This window comes from Diabrotica undecimpunctata, chromosome 2, assembly GCF_040954645.1.
Source record: "Diabrotica undecimpunctata isolate CICGRU chromosome 2, icDiaUnde3, whole genome shotgun sequence".
Lineage (NCBI taxonomy): Eukaryota > Metazoa > Arthropoda > Insecta > Coleoptera > Chrysomelidae > Diabrotica > Diabrotica undecimpunctata.
This window is the reverse complement of record NC_092804.1, coordinates 37,085,277-37,113,028: the sequence shown is the minus strand read 5'-3', so window position 1 is coordinate 37,113,028 and position 27,752 is coordinate 37,085,277. Positions and strand designations below refer to the sequence as shown.

The 27,752-nt window shown below is 32.1% G+C and overlaps 1 protein-coding gene across 5 annotated transcripts in view; it reads right to left on the bottom strand.

Moving 5' to 3' along the window:
* Positions 1 to 5,107: 5,107 nt before the first annotated feature.
* Positions 5,108 to 27,752, bottom strand: part of Sesn (Sestrin) — a 318,966-nt gene continuing 296,321 nt past the window's right edge. For all 5 annotated transcript variants that reach the window (XM_072522665.1, XM_072522663.1, XM_072522666.1 and 2 more), the window contains 4 exons: positions 16,027 to 16,209; positions 13,298 to 13,869; positions 12,470 to 12,764; positions 5,108 to 11,206 (listed from right to left, as the gene is read on the bottom strand). In XM_072522665.1, the coding sequence (XP_072378766.1) occupies positions 11,117 to 11,206; positions 12,470 to 12,764; positions 13,298 to 13,869; positions 16,027 to 16,209 (1,140 nt within the window). In that variant the 3' untranslated portion in view covers positions 5,108 to 11,116. The remainder of the gene's footprint in view (positions 11,207 to 12,469; positions 12,765 to 13,297; positions 13,870 to 16,026; positions 16,210 to 27,752) is intronic.

Genomic DNA, 27,752 nt, shown 5'->3' with positions numbered 1-27,752 from the left:
CTTGTCATGCTATGTCCTTCATCTTGGACCAGACGATCGCTGTAAAGTTGATTGCCTATATAAAGCACAAGATAATATAATTTGTTTTATTTGTTTCCATGGCGTATCTGTATGGGTCCCATCGAGCAAAAATTGTCTTTTTGCTCGATAATGGGTCCCCAGAATTTCTCTAGTCTCCCAGATTTTTCTAGTTTTTTTTTTCGATTTATCGAAGCGTATCGAGCTTCTTCAACTTTTACTTTTCTTTTTCTTTCATCTTAGAATCTCAATTGAGATAATAATTTCTGCCCATTCTCTAAAGAGTGATGATTGTGATTCTCTACAAAAAGTGTGATACACTACAAAAAAGTGACGTTATGGGAATGAAGGAGATATCTGATAGGAGATCGGTCTTTTTACAATTATGTTTCATGTCAAACCGTTCACTAGCAATTATTAAACGGTTTAAAATCTTTTATAGGTATCATTCTTTGACATCATTCGCTGGTAGCACGGTTTTGTCTGTATATCTGAAGTTGATCATACTTCATTGATCTTGCCATTGATTTATACATTTGTTGAATCTTATAGATCATGACTTCTCTGAATAATTTCAACGAATACCTGTTGAACTGTAAAGTAGTGTACAATTCTGTTAAATTGAAATTGTCTTGTTAAATTTCCTATAAAATATTAAGCGAATATCTTTGTAATTTTTTTCAGATTCTTCTAGTATCTGTGTTTTTTTTTGTTTTTTAATTTGTTCCCTTTTCGGCCTCAACAAAACACGCGCAAACATTGCAGTTAATATAACATACCCTTCGGGGTATCAGTATTTGTATGATATTCAATGCTGAATTAAGTAAACTATATTCACAGAAATCTTCATAGTTCATTCGACTAATTATTCTTACATTACTATTTTTATCCAGATCCAGATGTCTTATGTTTGAGTATTTTATTGTTATGCAAACTTCTTCCTGTGTGGTGCCCATTATTATAGGGATTTTTGCAATTGCATTGCCAACGATCATTAAGGCTTAGAACACAGATTGATGCGTAGAACGTGAACTACACCTGAACTGTCAATGAGAAATGTATTTCCCAAAATAGGACTTTTTACATCGAGTTAGATGCTAAAGGTGGATTTTCACAGGTCCGATATCCGACGATACGATGATACGATATAAATTTCAGCAAATTTCATTGGTTGAAAAATGACAGGTGGGATTTTCGTACGAAATTAAAAGTCATCGGAAGAAGTTAAAAATATTTTAACTTTTGCACGAAAATCGGATGAATTTTGACATTGTTGACATTCTAACTTGAACCTTAACCCTTAATCTTATTTTTGTGGAGTGTTTATGTTTACTATTTGAAATATATTTAAAATGGAACAATGACCTAATCATTATATAAATGCAATGAAATAAAGTGTTGCTTTTTGGTCTTCTACACTATGTGAGGCAAAAACGACGAGAACGTAGCTCAATATAATATAAATATATATTATATCAAACAAAACAGCTAACATTTATTGACAGTTAATTGAAATTATATATTATTTATCTATGTATTAATCCATCCAATAATCTGACACATCATACATATATATGACATATATTATGTCAAAAAATTTCGGATACGACAATCAAATATTTTCGTACAAAAAATTTCGTATTTCGTGTCATCGGATATCGGATCTGTGAAAATCCAGCTTAACTGGATGACTTTTTATCAGCCACCATGTTTTTCGTACAGACAGACTTGACAATGACGTAGTCTTGTAGTTTTTGACCATCATTTAAAAATTTTACTTTTAGTTCTTTTTTCATTGATGCACCTAGTTGTTTTTCTTTATCTTAAATAAATTGTACTTGTTTCTTACGTAGTGACGTAGGTCACTTATTTATTATTTTGTGTGAATTGTAGTAACCATTTGTCTTTTCTGGATCTTGGATTTCATAATTTTCGACATCTTTCCCAACATCAAAAATTTTCCGTACAATTTTACCTGTGCCTCTTTTATTTTCTTTAGTATTAATTTACGTTTATTTTGTTATATTCTTGTTGTATATTCATTGTTCATCCATTCTTGCTTTTTTGTTATTTTATTTATATTATGTCTGATCCAAATTTCATCTACATCAATCAGCCTTATTTGCTCACTGTTGAACATAGGCATTCTTTAGTTATTTTCATTTATTTCTATTCTGCGCTTCTGTTATCCAATTTGTGGCAATTCTTCTGAGGACATCGGTGCATCGTGTTGGAGGTCTTTCCCGGATTCGCTTGTCTGATCGTGGTTTCCACTCAAGCCATTTTTTTTGCCCACCTGCCGTCTCTCCTTCTTGCAACATGTCCTATCTCCAGTTTTGCCTTGTAATACGTTCGATATCTAACATCCTTGTTTCTTAGTCTTTTTCTCAAGCTTCTTCCAAGTATTGATCCCGCCATTTTACATCGTGGCCTTTTCAATTTTTTTGCTGATGTTTTTGTGAGAATTAATTTCTGCTCTGTATGTGAGGACTGATAGAATAACCACACTGGTTGAATGATTTCTTTTTTAAATAGATTGGAATATTCGTTGTAGACATTTCTCTCATTTTTCCAAATGCAGCCAAACCTAACTTACTCTTCTGAGTAGCTCTCATGTCTGGATATCTTGCTCTAATCATATTTCGTGGCCCAAATACACATATCTTTCCATAACTTTTATGGGCGATTTCTCGATTTCTATTATAGCTCATTGGGGACGAGATTTGTCACCATTTTTGTTTTTCCATAGTTTATTCTTAAACCGACTTTCTGTATTTGTTGTATCATAACTCTGGCTTCTCTTAGGTAGTGTGTTATGAGAAAAATGTCATTGGCATATCGGAGATGATTTAATTTCTGTCTTCTTCTTCTTCAAGTGCCGTCTCCATCAATGGAGGTTAGCGGTTATGGTGGCAAACGTTTGTCTATCTTCAGCTGTTCTTAAGAGTTCCTCAAATCCAAGTCCTGTCCAGTTTCTGATATTATTTCTGTCTATCCATGCTAATACCCTTCGAGTCCCACTCTAATCGTTTGAATGATTTATAATAGTTTTAGCGACAAAGTATCTCCCTGCCGCACCCCTCTGCAAATTTTTATCTTCACAGTCATGTTATGAAGGTTTACAGTTGTTGTTATACTACTATTCGAGTTTCTGATAACGCTTTTAAGATATTGACTGTTTCTACTGTGTCAAATGCTTGTGTAAGTCAACAAAAATAAGAACCAGGGATCTATATTATATTCGATAGAGTTTTTGATCACAGTTGTAAGGCACTGCAGATGGTCATAGATGGTTGAGTAAGCTAATGTTAGCTAATGCTAACCAAATTTTTTCATTCATTTGGGATATTTTCGTTAAACATAGATTGAAAAGTGTTTTTTTCTTTTCATTCACTTTATTACATCAGTAGTGGACCTCCTAGTTTAAATACATCATCTTTCCCCGGAGCTCTATTATTTTTCATATTTTTGAGAGCATGTTGAATTTTGTCCCGTGATATATCCTCCGATCCTAAATTATGTACCTTTCGTATTGGCTATTCCATGAGTTCTGGAATAACTTGACTTTTATTCTTCTTCTTCTTCTGGTTCCTATCCGTTTCGGATGTTGGAAATCATATTGGCAATCATGACCTTGCTCGCTGCGGCTCGAAACAGCTCCGTTCAGGTTTTCTTAAACCATGTTCTTAAATTCCGCAGCCATGATATTCTCCTTCTACCGGGTCCTCGCTTACCTTTGACTTTACCTTGCAATATAGACTGCAGCAGGGAGTAACGGTGCTGATTTCTCATAACGTGTCCCAGATATTGCAATTTTATGCGTTTGATCGTAAACACAATCTCTGGTTCCTTCTTCATTTTTTCTAGAACTTCCTTGTTCGTGATCCTTGCTGTCCATGATATTCTCAGCATTCTTCTATAAAGCCACATCTCAAATGCTTCAAGTTTTTTAATAGTGGTGTCTGTAAGCGTCCATGCCTCCGTCCCGTACAACAACACAGAGAAAACATAGCATCTCAAATGTCTCATTTTTGTATCCAGGGATATGTTGTGACTTTTGAAGATGGCGCTCATTTTGTTAAAGACCGTTCTTGCCTTTCCTATGCGGCACTTTATTTCCTGTACATTGCTCCACTGTTCGTTTATAATAGTTCCCAGGTAGCAATACTGTTTTACTCGCTCTATCTGCGTCCCATTAATGTATAGATGAGCCCCATTTATATTCTCCTTGCTGACAATCATTTGTTTGGTTTTGTGGGTATTAATGTTTAGTCCGTACTGTTGACTGTACTCGTTTATTCTGTCCATTAGCCTCTGAAGTCCCTCTAAACTATCTGCTATCACCATGGTGTCGTCGGCATATCTAACATTGTTTACTCTTTCACCATTTAGAAGGATGCCTTCGTCTATTCTGTAAAGAGCCTCGTTAAAAATTTTTTCTGAGTACATATTAAATATCAACGGCGATAGAATACATCCCTGTCTAACTCCGCGTAGTATTTTTATGTGATCTGTTTCTTCTCCGTTAATTTTCATGTATGCGGTCTGATTCCAGTATAGTTCTGAAATTATTGTGAGGTCTTTGTCATCCAGGTCTGCTTCTTTTAAAATGTTTATCATCTTTTGATGTTGAACTCTGTCAAATGCCTTTTCATAGTCGATCAAGCACGCGTATACGTCGCAGTTAACGTCCCTGCATCTTTGAATCAGTACCTGTACTCCGAAAAGTGCCTCTCTGGTACCCACTGCGTTAATGAAGCAGAACTGTCTGTCTGATATTTGTTCCTCGCACTTCTTATAAATTCTTTCATGGATGACTCTAAGAAACAGTTTCAACATGTGGCTCATTAGGCTGATTAGGCTGACTTTTATAGAAACGTGTTTTCATGAAGCTTCAATGCTTCATAGAAACTCTCCAGTATATGTAAAATATGTCCGGTCTATCTGAGACTATATTTCCATTTTTGTCTGTTTGGAAAATTTCTTTTTTTGTATTTTCGATTTTTCTCCCCAATGCTTTTATGCTTTTATTTTCTTCTATAGTTTTTATAACTGTCTCGTTCTCATAGATAATCAATAAAACACAAAATTCATGAAATTACTATATTTATATGAAGTGGATTAATCAATTAAAACATCTCACTAAAAGTCTATGGTTAAACATCAACAAAACTTATTCGTAAGTATTCAATTGAAACAATCTAAAAACCTATTACACAGTAATCACATTCAGATAAATATCACAAATGGAGAAAACCCCCCACTACATTACTTGGCTCCAAATGAGAATTTCATAACGAATTCCAGTCTAGCATACAAGGCCTAACATAAAAACAATAATATTATATTGAATAACATATCAAATCAATAGAAATCTTAACATTAATGATGTAACATAAAAAAATCAATGTAAAAAAGCAAACCATATACAGCTCACCGATTATAACGTGGCCAGTGATTAGTCCCTCCCTCAAGTCGCACGTACACTGCAACGTTTGTACCTACTATTTTAGCACAGGCACAGTATATAGTTGTGTTAGGAATAAGGAAAATCTGAAATAATTATTCCGGTAGATCGCGACCACGGATAGGTTGATCAATAATCACCACGTTATTTACTTGTAAAATGTTTGGTAAAAAGAATTTATGGGATACACTATAGACATATTTAGTCGAAACGAAATAACCTAAGCACCAAATGGTTTAAAAATGTACATTGTGCAGCTAGATAAAGTACTCTTGATTTTTAAAACGCCAATTATGAACAAGACTGAAATTACTGCACTTATATGATTCTGGATATACGATCATTTTAGCAAAGTGCTTTTGTTGTTTAGATCACAAATCAGTTTCCGCCGAGATAATAAAACATAATGCACTAAAAGGGGTATTAATAGAAAACGAAAGCTAATTCCGCAATTAACTAAGGAACGGTTAAGTTTAACGACTTGAAACGATAAAAAAAAATCGAAGTCAGAATTAAAAAATATATGATCATTTAATTCTGTGCTATTCGTTTGTCTGTCTGCCCGAGATTAATGCAGACAAATATAGAAAGAACTGATGGATTCGGATACAAAATTAAAAGATATGCGAGGAAAGATTACGAAAGAGAAAGTTTTCATTTTGATTTCGAAAAACTAGAAAAAACAAATTAGACAAGTCTCTGAAATTACATATAGTTAGAATATATATTTCTCCCATCTAGGGGCAACGACAGTTGTGTTCATAATCTTTTGTAAAAGTTCATATTGTCGTCCCTTACATACTACTCAATTAATTATGATATATGATATGTATGTTACTTAAAAAACATTATGAATGAAGTCCACACGTATACAAATTAGATGTTAAGATAAAAATTAAATTTTTTTAAATTATTCCAGTAAAAATAACTAATTATAAGATTTTGTGTACCTTGTATGCCAAAACTTTGATTGACTTGTACTATGTTCTTGAAGTTATGAAACCCTTACACAATTCGTTCAGTTCATCACAATTTGTACTTTTTGCATCAAATATGATTGTTTTGCTAATTAAAAAACATAGTAAGACAATTTTGGGAAGAAAATGTTCATTGTTTTTCACAAAAATAAAAGAAGGCCGAATATATACATTGTTTCAAATAAATACACAAAAACTTTAATCACAGCATTACGTAAAAATATAAAGAATATTTTTTCAAGGGTGGATCTACATTTAAATTATAGTCAGATTTTATATACAATATAATAAAATATTTAAGACATCTTTGAACATAATATAAAAAATTATTTTGATCACACCCTTTCAATAAGGTACAAAATATGTGTAAATACACTTTTTATATAAAAGAAACAAAACAATTTGGCGCTTCGCCGAATACACAAATAGAATACAGAGCTTAGTGTGTCTTTTTACCTTTTACCAATTGCTTTCATAAGGGTAAAACTATGTCTTTGTAAGATATCCGTGAAGACTAACGTAATGGATGTTCACTTCATTATCATACAAGTAAATGTATCGAAGATCTCTCACTAGTTGCATCAAAATGTGATGTTAAAGGAATTCGGAAGGTTAGTCAAGTTATCCAACATGAACTGAATCATTCGAGTTATTGGTCTCCAATGGTCATGGACTCCTTGTTCTTTGGTTTCATATAGCTTCAGTATCCAGCCATTAAATTTTAACCAAAGAATTCACAGGCTAAGTTAGTTAAAATGACACTATTTAAAAATAGTTTTAATATAGAAAAGTCGTTATACGAGATGACATACCAGAGGTATCAAAAGATTCATCATACATACAGGCTTATAATAAACGAGAAAGTACTTAGTTAAACCGCGATAAAGCTTAGCACGGAGCGTAAAAAGACCAGCGAGTGAGCATACTGGACCCGCTAAATATTTAAGTACTTATAGAAGCAATATTTCGATCCTCTTGTTGAGTCGACAAGCGCGAAAGCCACAAAGTAGGATATGCACAAAAGATCTTTCATGAATCGTCTACAAGGCTAAACGATTCAGGTCAAATGATCAGCACATATTTCCACCTTCAATTCTGTTTGAAAATCAATAAACTCTGTATCCTTTCTGTGCGAAGAAAGAGAATAATGTTGAGAACTATGTATTAATAAACATTTTAACATAATAAACAATTTCAGCGAAGTAACTTAAAAGATGCAGAATGGCCAATAAGTTTGTTTTTGTGGAGGGAGTACGAATGTAACGTTATGCAATTTTAGAATTTTACTTTGGATATTACTAAAAATAAACTTGTGTGGTTCCTAAAAGTGTCAGTGGGATGTGAACGACCAAGTTGCTCTAACAAGATTACAAGGTTCTTAAAAATCTATCAGTATTCCGGGTTTCTAGCATCTCAACGCCTTCCGGTACGGATCCGTGGAATGAATGAGACCGAGCCGTAAGTTTTTATTTCTTACTGTAATACTCATCCATCGACTGTTTACTAGCGTAATCTAATTAAAAGTTATGGATGCATTTTTGATTTTAACTTGCTGTCTAAATTTTTATTTTGTGGTCCTCGGCGTGTTTTGAACCCATCGAGTGAGTGTGTTAGCTCGTTCAGTTTTCGGGTAAGCTTTTCTTAAACCGCTACATTTTTTGTTTTATTTAAGATTTTGTTTAGTTTTTATTTTTATAGTTTTGATTCTCCTCCTTTAGTTCATCAGATATGATATACATTTAATATGTTATTTTAGACATCCATACTCATTATTTTTAATTAAAATGTAATTATAAGATTCAATAATCCTAAAAAAACTGCTTAAATAGTTTTTACATAAAAGATGGCACATTGTCTTTTATGTCATTTGTTCCTGAATAGCGACTTCTTCATTGTTAAAAATGTTAAATTGTTGGCAAAAGAGATATTTTTTTACCAATATAGTTTCAGTTGCACCCTGAGATTTAGTTATGGTAATCTGTAGATATAGTAGGTCTTCTTCACCACTGCCAATCCCTATCCGAGATAAAGAAAAAGGTTGACGCATCGCCACGTTCGCAGCTTAATGAATTCAAAGAGCTCAAAGAATCAATGCTCAGATATAAAATGATAACCACTATGAACTGTATTTTCTTTGGACAGTTTCTGATCTAAAGCAATTTTTCCAAATATTCAAATTAAAAAGTTCTATAACGTTACAGCATACTCTTAAGGGCTAACATTTTCTGAATTTTGTTAAAGAAGTTGTACTATTTGGACAAGCCCTTAGTAAAAACCTTGTTTTGGAAGCTCCAATTGTATGATAAATTAAAAAGCAACAATTGATATTTGCAAATCTTTTAGGCTAAAATATATGGCAGTGAACTATACTAAAGAAATTAATATTAATACTGAGATCAAGACGTAAAATTTAGGGGGTTACAATTTTTTTTTGGAAGTGGGTTTTTGATTTTCTTTTTTTCAATACTTGATGTAATCAGTAACTGAATAGTTCTCTCTGCTAAAATTCATTTTGTATTTGATATTGTTTATATAGTCGATTCTAATATACAGATTCTTGGTAATCAGTCGTTTAATCATAGTGATAATTGAAAAAATATAATCTATATGATCATCACTCTATATCATCAAATAACTTTATTGGCAGGACTTCACTACACCTAATATCAAGAATGTGAACAAATTGTTGGAACCAAGATGATACCCGATGAAAGAAGACCAGCTTCAAATATTTTATCTTTTATCTTATCTTTTCTTATGGCGAAAGTTAACATTTTACAAATATTCATTGTTTTCTGTTTACAGTTGATAATTTTCTTGCAATTTTTTTACACATTTCAATTTCAAATTCAAATGCAATTTTAACTTTAATAATTTATTTTAATAAAAATTCATATATATTTGTGTAAATTATATTGTCTTATCTTATTAAACAGTAAATTATACTGTCTTATATATTATCTTTTGTTGTAGTTTTTCTTTTAAATGTGTAACAATATAATAGCTACCAAGTTTGGCGCCCAACGTGGGACACCGATCTTTTCTGAAGTGTACAAGATTAATATAAGTATTCCAAATATCGTCAAAATGTCGAGATATTACATTGCGAAATTGCCAAACTACGCATGTAGAACATTACTTGTGCTATTATAGCCACTCTCTATAAACTTACTTTCCTTCAAATCTACGGTTATTTTTTGAATGATATTTCTAATAATCAATCAAAAATAAGAGAGAATTTATAGATAAAAAAAGGATTTTTATACGTATCTTTATTTTCAATTATATGAAGCGAGTTTCAATAGTTTGTTCACGTTCTTGCGATCTACAATCATTATAAAGGTTTACGAAAACCATCACTGCCTCTCTTAAAATGAATTTTTGAAAAAAATGGAAGGATTTTGGTAAATATAATGTTTCTGTCAACTCGAACAACAAAAGTATAGGCCTTAGTTTTTGCTTAACATTACAACAGTTGTATATGTTATCTTTAACGGCAAAATACTACTAGAATTGTGAGAAACATGCATCTTGTTTGATTAAACACCAATGCCATATATTGATGTTAGTCAGGATTAACTAGTTTTTTGCCATTATTTTGGAAGATGCTGCTTAAATTCAAAAGGTATACTTTTGTTAAAAAGTTTGACGCTTTTCTCACTTTCATAAATCACGTTCTTAAAAAATGATAGATCTTAAAAAAACACAAAATGGAAGTCACTTGCTGTACAAGGTGGATTTCTTTCGTTTAAAAAAATATTTTTCAGAGAGCGCTGACTTCCGTGACTACTTATTTATGTACATAATTTACACACAGGTAATGAGATATAATTCTTTCAAGATATATACAAGTGCAGTCACATATTCAATATGCACACTAAATAGGCCAAGTTGAGTTCTATGTAGGAAGGATTTCGCCAAGATTTTGAGTTTTTGTGTAAAGTGTCACTTGATTACTTGTTATCGAAACACATAGATATAAAATAAGTTGGGTTTGTTAACAAGAATAAGATAGAAAAACATTATAAAAAATTATGTCGTAACAAGGAACGCCCTTATTATATGTCAGATAAAAGACAAGAAAAAAAAGCTAATTATTGGTAGACGCAAACTCTATGTTAAAAATCGAATAATTCCACCTAAAAAGGACTTGTTTTGTGCCTTATCAGTACTATACCAAATACACTTTCGTACAAAGTGGAAGCATCTTACAAAAACTCAATATGACTCAATGGTCCCTACAAGAGACACTCCTAGACTGGTCTATATAATTTCTACCGTTTTATAATATGATTCAATATACAGTAGAAGTCGATAATTATAAAAAATATTAACACATTGTTCAAAAATTAAAAAAAAACTAGATACCGTAACACTGAAAAACATACAATATACCACATGAACTTAAATGTCTCCGTACAGATATAACACTCAATATACTATAGCTTACAACAATTAATAAAAAACAAGATTTCTTGTAGTTTTGTGCATTACTAGAAATATTCTCCAGACTTTTTTCGTTTTCCCCCAGTTTTCTCAATAGGTAGAGTATATGAACTCAAAACCATTACCTAAGGTTTAGGTACTCAGTGTGGAGAAATAACAATGAAGCTGTTGAAGCTTCCAAAATCAAAACGTGCCAGTTTCCTTTGCCTTAGTTTGTCATGTATCGATTCACAGTTCTTAGGGCGTATAACAGTTCAGCTTGCATTCTTGATTCAAGAACCATTAAGTTTACGTGGACCTGAAAAAAAAATACAGTATAAAAAAACAAGCTTGCAACTATGTAACGAAATAAAGTCATATGAAACTATGTGAAATATAATTCTAAGATATAGTTTACAGTGCAGACAAAGGGATAACTACATCGTGCTCGTAATCCCAGGCATGTGCATATCTGGGATCAGTCGAAGTCTCGCATAATTTATGCTCGTTTATCCTAACACTTAGTAGTCTTGAGGTTTCTCCCACATTGTCGCGTTGACAAGGTATTTTATAGATACAGTTCTTTGATCTCCATTGTGGGTTGTTTGGTTTGATACGGTATATGATTTGGACGGAATACAACTCAGTGTAATGGTTGTTTTGAATTTTATTGTGATGTATTTATTTCATATCCTTTTTAATTTTTCTCATACCCTCTTTACATTAGGTATTGTGGTCATCCTCAAAACCTATCTTGTGGGCAATTATGGACTTCTTTTGGTGTTATGTTGTTTCCTTTGTTCAATCTTGTGAAATTCGTTGTTTATAAATGACAATGGATAATCATTAGCGCCAGATGGAAGCCACAAACTAAATCTATCATATTCCAATTGACAGAATAAATTTCACAACTACGATACAAAGAATGACACATGCGTAGCCGAGAAGAACAAGAAAATGATGTAGAACAAAATTCATGTGGATATAGAATAGAACAGAAGGTACAGAGTAGGAAACTTGAGAAGGTCCGGGCACTCTAAGAACTTTAGCACCACTAAAGATGATGTATAGAGAATGGAGTCAAAATCAATATTAGAATCAGAGGACAGATTAATTTACTATGACTGTCTGATTTTATCTTTGAACGCCTAACAGATATATTTTTCTTTTCTAGTAATTTAATTTATAAAAACAAAAAGTTTACAAAAAGTAACCAACAAATCATGAAAATTAAATATGTACTTTCGAACCAATTTATCAAGTGACAACATTGAGGAAAGAAGTGAGAGAATAACTGGCAAAAGCAAGTAGTACAGCGGGATGCCTTATCGATACAAAAAGAAGAAACAAGCAGAATAAATACACTAATAAAATGAGAGAAAACAGAATAGTTAAAATGCAAGACAAGCTACAATTTGAAGAAAAAGCACAGGCCGTCCAGGGAAAAATAATATTCCACAATAATACCTCTTCATTCAAAATTCCAATTATTTTTAATACCAAATTGATAAACAAAATTTACTTTGACAAGATTTGGATAAAGATAGCATTATTTTCATCCGATTCCTCTATGCAAACTTACCTTTTCACTATAGTGAAATTCCCTTAAAACTCTATCATATTCTTTCTTAGTAACTCTATCAGGATAACACGTAGCGCTTTTGATGAAAGCTTTTAAGGCTCTTTCTAATAAAGCATTAATCTCTCCGTAGTCGTAGTCATCATGCCTAATTCCAAAGAGGCATTGGATATAATACCAGATAGCCCTACGGAATCTAGTAGTGTCTACGTCAGTACGGCTGCCCATTGTGTAGTAAGTTAGATTGTATGCTGTTCTAAACTTGTCGTCCAACAGGTTTCCTACGTCGTTGTAAAGTCTGAAACAGTATTATCTATTGTAAAGTATGTATAACTGACATACTATCTAGATGATATTTTTATTAACTTATAACGTTTTAGCCCATTCATATAGAGGCGTTAATTTAGAGAAAAACATAATTTAAAAAAAATAAAATACTTAGATGGTTTAGATTGTTTTATAAAGATATTGTTATTTGGAGGATGGGTCCTTTAATATATAAACACTTAAAAACAGAATGAAAACACAACGCATTAAAATGGGAGAACTTGTTTCCGATGTTCACATTGTGCACCTAATAGGGTGTATAATATGAACTTTATTAAGTGCATAATGTGAACACTGTGAATTCTGTTGTTACTGTATTTCTTAAAGATCTTTTCTAAATGGAATTAAGAAGACAATATTTTTGTGTTGTCTTACAAGACAAAGCCTGGACTGATATCGTAGAAAGTTAATCAAAAACTTTTTCTAACCTTACATTTTTACAATATCTTAGTTCATAACTAGTAGAAATACTTCTTAAATTCTTAAATGATTAAAGTTAATTACCTGTTTACTAAGGAATACCCATGGTCATCCCAAGAATAGTCTTGTACTCTAAAGGTTGTTATATCTTGTGAATCGCCTCTCTTGGCAAAATCTATGTACATAAAGCCAGCGTCCTCGACGTAACAACTAATATCTGCCGGAGTAGATTCCGGTTGCGTACCCACAGCCCCTATTTCCGCAGACTGACTTTCTATACTTTCGAATCTTTTGGCTAATTCTTCAGGTTTACACTCCTGCTGCTGTTCCGACAAGGTTTTCATGCGCTGCATTAAAGTGCTGATTCCTACTTCAGGTTCAGTAGGAGATGGTGGAGTGGTCGAGGTGGTTTTCCATTCAGGTGGTTCTGCGCTCGGATCTACGATCGGTATGTCTTTGGGTTTGGTCTTATTGCTATTCGTTTTGGTTGTAACGGTAGTATCACTGTGATATTGGTAACCAGAGGCTAGTTGGTCTAGTTCTTGGTTGAGCCCGCAGGAAAAGACGAAGCTTGAAAGTGAATGGAAGTGGGCTAGTATCACTATGGCATGAACTACTTCTGCCAACGACCAACTGTCCTTGCCTTTGGTTAATTTCTAAAACAAAATTAAAATACATAAAATTTAATTCAAAAGAAAAGAAAGGCAATGTTTAAGCTTAAGACTTATCTAATTTAAGAGTAAAACTAAACATAAGTGTAACTGTTTTATGATTGTGTTATAGTACATAAAGAAACAGATCCCACTACAAAATAATCGGAGTAAGTTAGCTCATGAGATTATCACAGATATGTTTACAGATTGTTTTTGTAAATAGTTCCACCAAAAATAGAAAAAATACACTCCTTTACTCCAGCCATCAAAGACGAAAATGCCATTAAACCTCTAAAAATCATAATATGAACAAGCTGAATTTTGCTGAGAATGTCAATTTTGGGACCATAAAAAAGATGATAAAAAGAAGAATCGATTTATCAAAAATCTGTACGTCGCAGAAAAAAAAAATTCAAATAAAACATGTAGCTTAGATAATTTTGAACAAAAATGGTAATTAGCATTTTTTGTGTAGAATGAACTGTTCTCTCAAAAACAACACTTAAAGCGTCCGGCGATTTTTAATGTCAGTTACGCGCGCGAATTAAATTTTAAATAAAATTTGTATTAACTCGATGGTAAAAATTCGATATCTTTTGAGCAGAGTGTCCTATCGTCAAAAATCAAAATGCGTTTTCAACTTGAAGAGTGCAGCTTTCGTATGCAATTTTTATATTTGGCCGCAAAAGAACCCATTAAAGACAGAATTATTTTTTTTTTCGAAAGTTGTCGATTTTTTACTGAGGGAAGTTAATCCCCCAATGAGTTAAATTAAACCGAAATATTTATTATTTTCAAAAAAAGTTTTGTAGTTTTTTCAAAAATTCATGTTGCCATATGTCAACGCTAGTTCTTTATGAGATCCCAGACTATTTTAGAAAATTACTGCACATGGAAGACAACCGTGAATACGTATTTCTGACTTTGGTCATCATAAGTACGGTGTAGCCAAGTTAGAAAAGGAGCAAATTAACTTGGGAAATGATTTACAGGAGACATGCAACCAATAGTGGCAGCACTGTCAGAGGTATCTGCATTCCAGCTTGGTGACCCTGCAATTATATTCTTTTCTGTTACGCTAGATAAAAACATATTTTGATCTATTTTGATCTAACCCAATTTGTATTTTTTAATATGTTGATAATTAGCAGTTTTATATACTTTTTAATTTTCTTTTGGCGCTTAATTAGACTCACGAAAATATCCCGTGAATATTTTCAGAGATCTATTAATATGTTCTTTATTTCGAGTAAATAAAGACATATACTCTTTGAATAAAATGAATGTTACGATACATGAACAAGCACAAGCGTAATCTAATTTTAGAAATTACCGTTTAAGAAAATTAAATGAATGTTTTTTTAATATAATAATTCTTTTAAGGTTATACACACTGTCGCCTCATGGAATTAGTAGAAATGGGTTCACTGCTTCCAAAGGTCTCTCACAAGGAAGCGTCGAAATCATTGTAATTAATAACAGAGTTGTAAATATTATTACGGACCCTACAGGCCTTTCTTTAAATCGTGCCGTTATCTGTCCCCCGATTTTCATAACAAAATATTCTTCAGTAGTGAAGCTTGTTTTTAATTGAATGTCTAAGTCAATTAGCGAAAACTGCCGCATTTGATCGTGACAAATAATGTTAAAGCAATTACTGAGACGCCGTTACATAAGAAACTCACTGTTTCGTGTGCTTTATAGGCTAATGAAATCATTAATCCTTACTTTTTCCAAAATGATGCCGGCCAGAAATTACAGTGAATGGTGACCGCTATGGAGTCATGATCAGTGACATTATTATTGTTCCCGAATTTAATTTATTTGATGTTGGTGAGTTAAGATTTCAACAAGATACTGCAATATTTCAAGCAGGGCGTGCCACAAACGATTTATTATAGTAAATGTTTGGTAAACGCATTTGGTGTTTTGGACCTGTGAACGCGCCTCTGTGCGATCTTGCGATTAGCGTCCATCATGCTGAACTATTTTCTAATCGGAAGACGGCGTAGCACGTTATAAACCATTATTTATAAACAGTATTGAAAAGTAAAAGGATTTTTTTATATTAAGCCGATCATTTACGACATCCACCTGTTAGGTTAATAGAATTTTGATACACTAAAATATCAAAACAGAAGTATTTAAGTGGGCACTTACCTCAATATGAGATTTATTTAACAACCAAGGCCTATGCGCTAGAATTTTATTGATATCGTTGAGATTTCTAAGTTTGGCTGGTATGTGTTCAAGGCCTTTCAACCAATTAGGATCGCCTCTTTGTAAAAGAAACTCCTGCTTCTGTAGCGTTATCAGGTAGCTACATTGGTGCCTTCCAGCAGCCTAAAAGAGATGATAAAATATAAATTTAAACAAAGGATTTGTAAAAGTATTCACAATAGATTTAACATTTTATATAGATTAGGTCACATTAAAGCAAGAGCCAAAAGATAACTAAATATTTAAAATTGAGTAGGTGGATCAAATAGGCTGCGACGTAAACCGTAAAAGGCTGCTTTCTGTATGAGTAAGCATACAGGAAGGTATGCCACCAGTAATTCAAAAATAACTTCATTCTACTCTTAGGAAACTAAATTGTAGCTAAATCAGTTAAAAATAATTGTATATCTTATATAATATATATTTTTTTGAAGATCTTTTTTACTCATGTGTAGGAGAATAAAGAGAGTTCCAAAATTTATCATCGATAGCACTTCCAATATTACGTTACCACGGGATCTACCAGTGTGAGACTTCAAAGAAGAAGTCAAACTTTGAATAGACAGGTGAGGGCACGATTACTAAGTTCTTATATATCTGCGGTTCACTCTCAAATCAAATTTATTACTTCTCAAATTCAGAATATTACTGATCACTTAGACCATACTCTACCTTCTCTTCTATTAGATAATTTTAAATTTTCTCTACATAAGAAAGTCAATTTCATTTACTACAATTCTATGGATCACCTTCGTAAGAAACTTAATAAGTTAGGTACCCCTGAGTTCAAGAAAATTCCATTTAATCCTAAATGGATTAAGATTCTTTCTGATGTTGAGGTTCCTCACAACGTTCTGAAGTTTGATCAAATAAAAGGCAGATATCGAGCACATTCTCTCTCCTGATGCCAACCACAATGTAGCTTCGCCTATTTTTAAAAATTTTAAAATGTTTGTCCTTGTGTATAGTGTAATGTACAATTTTATGTTTATGACATTCTTTGATTCTTGGATAGGTCAAAATTGACGAAATGCCCCTGAAGATACTCTAGGAAGCGAAAGTATTTGGCAAGATTTAATTAATAAACTGTGCTCGATATCTGCCTTTTATTTGATCAAAGTTCATTTATTCGAGCATTCAATTTTATATAAATTCTGAAGTTGTTGTCTCTAGGTCCCAGATTTGGCCTTCAACCTTCATTGAAAGATTATTCCATTAGCAGAAACTTTGCTGATGTTGAGAATATTTTGCCGTTTTCCTACAATCCTGACCTTCTTGATCTTAGGTCTTATTCCAACAATATCTTGATGAATTTTACTTATCTTCCTCGTCAACCTAGCTAAATCATTACAAAATTATGACGGTTGTGCACCGAGATTTTATTGTCTACCTAAAATACAGAAGCCTACATTGAGCATAAGACCTATTGTATCCTCAATTAACGCTCCTAACACCAAAGTTGCTGAGTTTTTGACAGACATTTTATGTAAATCTTATAATTATAACAATGATTTAAATACAGTTGATTACTTTTACTTTTGTAAAAGTTGCTGAGTTTTTGACAGACATTTTATGTAAATCTTATAATTATAACAATGATTTAAATACAGTTGATTACTTTTACTTTAGTGATATCATTAATAAATTCCGTCCGCGACTAGTCCAAGCCTCTGCGCTGTATAGAAATATTGAGAATACAAGGGCCTTCACCAGTCTCATCTTGATGTTTTGAGAGATAGATCTGTCCTTCCAAACTTTAGTTAGGCGACTCATCGCATTTTTTGCCATACCAATACGTCTCCGAACTTCTGCTTCACAGTTACCATCGTTGGTGATACTAGACCCGAGATAGACAAAACTGTCCACTATCTGGTATTCCTGTAACATGTTGAATAGTGTCGAATCTGTCGACCACCATTACTTTTGTTTTAGCTTTATTGATTTTCAGACCAACTTTATTGCTTTCGTACTCAACTCAACTGTTTAGGGCATCAACTTTATTATTAAAGCTTTTTTTGTGCTTTTATTTATATAGCTGCATGTTTATGTGTCAATATGTTTAGTATGACAGATATTCTTCCGTTAGTTTATCTTATATATTTTTCTAAATTTCGTACATTTATAATAAAGAGGGAAAACTCAGCATATGGTGAAGAAATATAAGCCACTGCATAATTTGAGAGATTTATTTGACTGTATACATATACGTCAACTGTTTGGACTAGTATTAGATAAATTTAAAAACCATTATGATATAACAAATAGAAGATATTTGTTTGAATATGTTTTGCTGGTTGTCTCTAGAAAAAGACAACTTTTTGTTATTAATTTGAATATGGCCTACTTAATGTATTTACCAGTATGTGTATATGTTACTCTATGGTATCACAATAATTATCTATGGATTTTCTATTTTTTGTTAATCTGTAGGAGACGTATATTACACCTACACCAAATTCAACAATCTCGCTCCCCATGGAATAATCTATTTAGAATTTGTAGAATAATATTTACAAATTTTTAAAAAGCCTTTGACAACATTAGTAATAAAAATCAAATATTTGTTTTTTAAACAATCAGAGCTCCTATTACTAAAAATATTTACACAAAATAGCACAGCTGTAAATTTATTCCGCTGTTATCTAAATATTATCTCATATTTTTACAAAAATACAGATTTCAACATCTTATTTTTGTAACATTTAAACTAGATACAATTTTTATTTCATCGCTATTGACCTTTCGCGAAGGAAAAATGCGAGGAAATATCAACTTAAATTATTGCCTGTAAAAGATATCGAGCTCTGATAAAAAATTTCAATAAAGTTTAGTATAAAACAATCAACAGCATAATTATTAACTGTAGGAATAAAAGAGATAACCCTATTGTTTAAGAACATGCAACCATATCATTTTTTTTGGACGCATGCGACGACACGACTTCGATAGAGATAAATTATATAAATGAAATTAAAAGCAAAAAAGAATTAGAATTCAGATACCATTTTCTACCTATCCAATGGTCCAGTTGCAGCGGTACGCATAGAATTCTTGTGTCACACACAGAAAGTACGTTCTATCAGAAAACTGGACGAAGAAAAGGTGGAATAGCTGACCGTCACAACACAAGCAATTAATTTAATTTAATCCGTTCAGTCACGATAAATCAATAATGTAACTGTTACAATATTCAATACATGTATCTTTTTAAAGATGTTTAAACATTAAATTGAACATATTCGTCATGCAGGGTCATTACCAATTTAACTAGCTGTGGATTTATAAACGAGGAATTATACAGAAACACTTTTCATGATAAGGTGCCTTTCACAGCGAAATTGTTAAAACGTAAACGCACAAAAAATAGAATGACAGTACAAAAAGGTTAAACACGGTGGACAGAGTGACATATTTATGCTAAATTAAACATTTCGAATTCAATGTTTCTCTTAGTTCGTCTTAAAACATTTCCTAATGATTTTATTTGATTTTAAGATTTCATAAGAATGATTTTGAGACAGCGATATTCGTTCTTTTAATGATTGTGCTACTGTAGTCGCTTTTTGATTAGGAAGGGATGTAATTTCAGGCCATTTCGAAAAGTAATCTATTGCGACCATTAAGTACTTGTTTCCTTTCTCTGTCTTCGGAACTGGACCGAGAATATCCACTGCCAAGTGGACCAAGTCGTTCAAAAGGCTCTCCGGAAAGATATTGTGCCATTTTATCACGACTTCTTGTTCTAGGGCTTTTTCTACCGTTACATAAATCGCATTTCTTACACAAATCCTCTACATCTCGGCGGCAATTGATCCAGTAAAATCTGTCTCGAATTCTGACAAGTGTTCTTTTAACTTCGAAAGGTCCTCTCTAAAGGCTGCTATGAAGTTCTTGTATCACACTTTTAATGTGTGATTTTGGCAGTACCACTTGTTGCGCTGTACGTAGTTCATCAGGACTCTTCCACTTCCGATAGAATAGACTATTGGAAAGATACAGAGATTCCCACTGACCTCAGTACGCCTTTATAGTATCACTGTTTTTGGTTATTTCGTGCCAAATAGGTCTTTAAGCTGACACTGACTTTGAACCTGTAATTCATTCAAAGTATCTTGGAACTCTTGTAATTGTTCAATGCATTTAGAAAAAAAATATATATCATGGTCATAATCGAACTGCTAGACCAACGAATATTGATGAACTCAAGGGACACTACTTAGATTACTATATATCGCTGATGTAATGTAAAGTAATTACCAAGATATAACTGATCTTTTTAGAAATAATGGTAAGGGAGTAGAAATTTTTAGACTGACAATGTCTTTGGAAAGATTTAAATTTTTACTCCAAAACATTTGCTTAGATAACAAAAGTACACGACTAGAACGAAAACAATATGACAAACTGGCTGGAGTGAAAGAAATTTTTCAACCAAAAAGCAAAACCATAAAGTTGTAAGTGCCACTCGAGCTGTGAAATACGTTTTATATGATTAAAATGTTGTATGTGCCGACCTTGACTTGCATTCTTGAAGAACAAGCTCTAAGATGCCCCCACCTTGAATACTGTGAAAGAGAAAATCATAACGTTGTATGTGCCTTGTCAATTGCTACAAACAATCTACGCAAAACGGATTTTTGGAAAAGAACTGTGATGATTCTACCGAGCCATCTGTATCTAAACAGTGGTTTAATGATATATTTTTTACTGAGTTTAATCTTTTATTTAAGCCCCCACGGTTTGACATATGCCCAACGTGTGACTCGATAAAGTCAAAATAAACCCAGCTCTAACAGAAGCAGTAAAAACTGATGCTAAGCAAAGACTGGAAATTCACCACAGGCTAGCTGACATGGCAAGACAACAAATAAGTAAAGATGGCATAGAATCCAGAAGAAACAATTCAGATACCTATTTGAATAGTACAATTTGATCTCCAGCAACAGATGTATCTTTTAACATTAACTCATACCCAAATGTACTACAGTTACAGTACATGTTCCTCTGGAATGAAAATGTTGTGCAAAGGGTGTCTAACGAGGTAGCTTCTTGTGTATACAGGTTTTTTACTAGTTGCGTAATAGGATTTACTACAGATAAGCAAAAGCTAATCCCATAGTCAGATAATTGTGGTGTCCAAAACAAGAACCAGGCTATACTTGTTATGTATCTCGTTTTGATTGCAAAAGGTTTCTTTTCAGAAATTACTCCTAAATTTCCTGTGAAACGACATACCTTTCTCGCGTGTGATCGTGATTTTGCCATTATCGAGAAAGCAAAAAAGCATACCAAGCCGCTTATACTAAAAGACCTTATTGAAATTATCGCTATTGCTGGAAAGAAAAATACGTTCTTAGTAGTGAATACCACAACATTTTTTGACTGGATAAATCTAGCTAAATCCATGAGAAACACTAAAAAGTTGAAGATATCTTCGGCTACTATGATTCGAGTAACATCTGAAAACTTTGGTGAAGTTTATATAAGGAAAAGTTAATGGGATTTTTGAGGAGTTAAAAACCGAGATAAAGGAAATCCCTGTGCCATTGTCTACCGAAAAAAAGGAAGATATCCAAGCCATTCTACCATATTTAGCAGGAGAAGCAAAAACTTTTTACGAAAAGGTCACAAAATGATGTTGTTTTGAAATTTTTAATGAAAGTTACTTAAATAAATAAATGTTAGTTTTATTTTCACTATAATTGTTAATTTGATCTTTTTCTTTCGACATTTAAGTGCAAGTAAATAAACACTTACAACATTATCACTTGCATAAATAATGACACTTAAAACGTTTTGTTCTCTTAGTTTTTTTAAATAAATAAAAGTATAAACTAGTTTTTTTCACTAGACTTAAAATTTGTATGTCAATAGCGTTAATTGAATCAAAGTGTAATAATAAAAATAATAAGAATGATTTCGTTCATTATTTTTCAAATAAAATAGTTTTTTGTCTCTACCAAAATATTTTATTTTGGACACTTACAACTTTATGGTTTGGCGCCACTTAATGTAAAAATTCATATCTCTGGAGCACTCGACACCTACTTGTACCGAATATGTGGAAAATATTGAATAACTTCAACAATAAAAATTCAGTTTCATCAAAGTGTGTGAACTTTGATGATTTCCATAGTTTAATGTTACTTCCTAGGCTTTTAGAAGTATTTAGTTACTTTTATTATTATTTTAACTCAAGAATGGAGTTTTATTTTAAGTTTTATTGACTTTAGGCTTTCAGAGGAAATGTAGTTTTCGTTTTACTCTTTTTTTTTCTTTTTGGAAAATTATTATATTTTATAAAAAAAAAGTCAAATATTGTTTTACTACTATAATAACAAAGAAAAATAATGTCAAAAAAAATTTTGACATGTCAGTCTCAGAGACCCCTGTTGTCTTCTATGTTTAGGACATGTTATCCCTGGAAAGTTAATGACGAACTTTCATTTAAAAAGAACCGCCCCCATCGTAGATGAGATTTTTTATATTAAATCAAGAGAATAATTGAAAATTAAGGAAAATGAATTTTATTATTGGATAAGTAGAATGTTCATTTAAAGATGATGTCAAAATTTCTTTTCTCCAGCAGACATTATAATAGACGAATCTGTTTCCCTCTGTTTAACACCACAAGTTACGGAACAATATTTTCTTACAATAATACAATGGAATGCAAGAACAGATATTTTATATCTTTTAGCATATAATTAACGAAACAAATTAAATTAATTGCTGTTATGTTTGTTACATGAACTCGTGTGTTTTTCGAAAATATGAGTCAACCACGTGTGTATATGTTGAATTATATCACAATTTTGTAATGGGATGTTATTTTTATAGCTATATTATAGATTAGATTCTGATTGTAGCTTTACATCGGATATATATTATTATGTAAACAACATACACAGCTATTCAATGCACTTACAAGGTCAATTTCAGATCTTTGCAAAGTGAAAACAAACTGGTTATCAAAAAAGAAATACAATATGGCAGTTATAAGAAAAATAACGATGATGCTATAAGGTGGATGTATATTATTTATTATTTTATACATTATAATATATTTTACATTATGATGCCACAAAATAAAAATAGCTTCAGAACAATATCATATGGATTTACATTTCCTGAAACGACAACGACTATTACACTGCAATATCGACATTCTAAAGCTAAAAACTACTGATAAAATTTAATTTTCCATTCGATAAGTTCTCTATAAAAAATCATGTGATATTCTTGTTCCGTTTTTCGTTTCTTAATACAGGGTGTTTCAAAAAAAGGTAACCCCGTCTCTAGGGTAGGTAAAAAACTGAAAAATAATTGGGGTTTGCTTAGTAAAAAATTTTTGTGACGCCATCCGTTTTCAAGACACAGGGCGTTGAAGAAAAAAAAATTATTACGCCTTTTTTACGATTTTGCCGAAACTACTGGCAACATTATAATGAAATTTTATACGAATATGTTTTGGAAGCTGATACATCTCATGAATTTGTTTTTATATCTGATTCTCATAGAGGGCGCTAGTTACACGGATCGTACTAAGTATTAGTCAATATAACTTTTTTAAGAGTATAATTATTAATCAAAATTTCAAGTAAACTTAAACATCATTCAATTTTACACGAAAAAGGTACTCTTGGTAAAACTCGATACTGTGTACCGTTTTCGGAATATTTTGATTTGAAAATTATGAAGTAATAATTGATGCTGGTAGTAATGATAAAGTTCTAATAGATATACCTCTATTTTCTCCAAGTGTGTCATGGAAATCTGACATTTATTGATTGTTATGACGATAAATCAACAATAATTAGAGTTTTGAAACCTTGTTATTTGTAAAATCAAATCAAAATGTACTCAAATGTTGAATACACTGACATGTTATTAACCTTAGGCGAATGTTTAGGATGTTCTAGTGCAGCTGTGACACGTTGTGCAGAAAAGTTTCCTAGAAGAAACTTACCTAGTAAAAAAACATTTAGAGCAGTTGAACGACGTTATAGAGAAACTGGGAATGTGAGACCAAATAAAATAAATTCTGGTAGACCAAGAACAACAAGAACAATTAATAAAGAAAATAATATTTTAAATTTACTTGATCAAGATCCAACAGTTAGCGTAAGGAATATAGCAAGACAAACAAATACTTCTTCTTCAAGTACTTGGCGGATACTGAAAGAATAGCAATTATCATTACAGACAAGTCCAAGAGCTCTTGCCAGATGATCTACCGGTTAGAGTGGATTTTTGTGAAACATTGCAACAAAGGACATCCCACAATCCAAATTTTTTAAAATGCATTCTTTTTACGGACGTGGCCACCTTTACGCGACAAGGTATGTTTAACTCCCATAATGCACACTGCTGGTGTGATGAGAATCCACGAGTCAAAAGGGTATGACATTACCAACACTCATTTAAAGTTAATGTTTGGGCAGCAACTTTAGGTAACAAATTAATAGGTTATCATATTATACCTGGAAATTTAAATGGTGATATGTATCTTGATTTTTTAAACAATTCCTTATTCGAGATATTAGAAGATTTAACGCTAAACGAGCGAAGATCTTTATTTGTTATGCACGATGGAGCTCCACCACACTTTGATAGAAGGTGTCGTAATTGGTTGAGTAATCATTTTCCGAATCGATGGATTGGTAGAAGTGCAGAAGCTCCGATTCATTGGCCTCCTCGGTCATGCGATTTTAACCCTTTGGACTACGCAGTTTGGTCGTATATTAAGGAAAAAGTCTATGCTACAGAGGTAAATTCACGCCAAGAATTGGAAGAAAGAATTCAACGTCAATTTAATGACATCATAGCTGATCCCCTACCGTTTAGAAGGTTAATGGAATCTTTAGAAAAAAGAATAGACTTGTGTATTCGCGAAAACGGAGGGCATTTTGAACACTTACTGTAATTGAATTTTATTTTATGTTCTTAGTCATTAATTTAATTTTCTTCTTGTGAGTTTTGTTTAATTACTAACTATTTTATACCAGCATCAATTATTACTTCATAATTTTCAAATCAAAATATTCCGAAAACGGTACACATTATCGAGTTTTACCAAGAGTACCTTTTTCGTGTAAAATTGAATGTTGTTTAAGTTTACTTAAAATTTTGATTAATAATTATACTCTTAAAAAAGTTATATTGACTAATACTTAGTACGATCCGTGTAACTAGCGCCCTTTATGAGAATCAGATATAAAAACAAATTCATGGGATGTATCAGCTTCCAAAACATATTCGTATAAAATTTCATTACAATGTTGCCAGTAGTTTCGGCAAAATCGTAAAAAATGCGTAAAATTTTTTTTTCTTTAACGCCCTGTATCTTGAAAACCGATGGCGTTACAAAAATTTTTTACTAAGCAAACCCCAATTATTTTTCAGTTTTTTACTCACCCTAGAGACGGGGTTACCTTTTTTTGAAACACCCTGTATATTTATAATCGTTTCCTTTTCTTTAACTTCGTTTCTTTTTTAAGCATCCAATAATAATGCTATCATAGCTAATTCACAATTAAAAAACTTTTCACGAAATTCATATTCACAAAGAAAAAATTGTTTATTTCAAAGCCACCTTACTGAACGTAATCTGATCATTATTGGGTTTCTAATTTACAGGGAATTTCTAATAAGTTTTCGATTATTTACATTTACTGATTTACATTTACCGATTAACAACAATAGCATATACACTTTGTCATTCGCAGATGATCAACTAGTGATAGCACAAGATTATGAAGATATTGAGTATATGACTCGAAAATTAATCGAGGAGTATAAAAAATGGGGACTTAAAATTAATATCCAAAAAGCCGAGTATATGTGTATCGGCGGGAAACAACAGGGCCTCATATTGGAAGATTGAGAAGTTATCAAACATTGCAACACATATAAATATTTACGTATGATTATCACAAAAGAATAGAATATCTAGGACATATTACACGTGGAGAGAAATACACCTTGCTCCAACTGATTATGCAGGGAAAGATCCAAGGAAAGAGAAGCATAGGGAGGCGTAGAATGTCATGGCTGCGCAACTTGAGAGAGTGGTACGGATGTATATCAAATGAACTTTTTAGAGCAGCCGTCTCAAAAGTCCGAATAGCTATGATGATTGCCGACCTCCGCCGCGGAGATGGCACTTGAAGAAGAAGATCACAAAAGAAGGCAACGTAGAACACACAATCGAGGAGAAAAACAACCAAGCAAGAAAAGCAATTTCCATTTTTAATAGTATCCTTTGGGATCAATAAATCTCTAATAATAACAAGCACAAGATAAATAATACAATCATTAAAAGTATAATTACCTACAGTAATGAAGTATGGCAAATAAAGGAAATTTACAAGAGAAAGCTTGAGGCAACGGAAGTAGATTTCTGGAGACGTTCAGCTGGAAAATCTAGACTAGAAAGAGTAAAGAACAACAGAATAAGACAAATTATGAAAGTAAAACATACAATAGTAGACGATATTGGTACCCAACAACTCAGATGGTACGGTCATGTACAGAGAATGTCGGAAGAACGTCTCCCAAATTGGATGAATCTAGAGGTGTGGCAACTGGGTATCGGAAGACGTAGGAGAACGTTTTAAACCGATCTATATATATATATATATATATATATATATATATATATATATATATATATATATATATATATATATATATATATATATATATATATACTATTACTGATTGTTTGGGAAAGTATGTACTATTTCTTTTCATATTTTTACTATTAATATTTCTGTTACGGTACTGTAATGTGATCTAAATTCAATGCTATGTATCCTAACGACTTTGGTAAATATATTGCTTCCTGTAAAACCTGGTCGTCCCATCTATTATGTTTAAGTGCGGAGAATTTGACTTCCTTTGTATTCTGTGTCACAAATATGCACACAAGTGTACGGTTTCGTATTACTGTCTCAATTAACTTAAATTATCGCATTCTAAATCACAATACAATAGGGTGATTTATTGATGTACCCTCTTCCACCCAACGGCCAGAGGTTCTTTTCTGACCTGCAATCTCACAACACTTCATCCCAAGACAGCGAACGAAAGACACCAAGTTTTGTTGGCTCTCGTGCCATAGAGCCGCGTCGGCGGGAGATCTCCTTGGCTAAGAATCCATCAACATTTCAAAGGTTAAGTCGATATTCTTTGTACAAGCATCAATAATGAGTAAGACCAGTTAATTTCCTAATTTATTGACAGTTATATTTGCTATTTTTCGCTAACTGATTTACAAACAAATTATTTCATTTTTTCGTTATTATTATTTATCGAATATCATTTAACCAGCGACCTCATTAAGTTTTATACAAAACATTTGGTCCTTCGAGCCGGATGATAAATAATTTTTTTTGACTTTGATTCAATTAATTTCATTGTGTTTCAATTAATTCATTTTAATTGTTTTTTTTTCTTTTCAATTTAACTTTAAATCGGTCCTTCGGCATTATTTTTAAACTTAATTTACATAATTAAATTGGATCATATTTACACAGCAATTTTTAAATTTATTTCTATTTTTATAATTCATAATTTCAGTAGGTAAAATACTTTTATATATATTTTGATTAATACCATATATTAATTATACATATATATTACATATTTACATTATTTTTGTG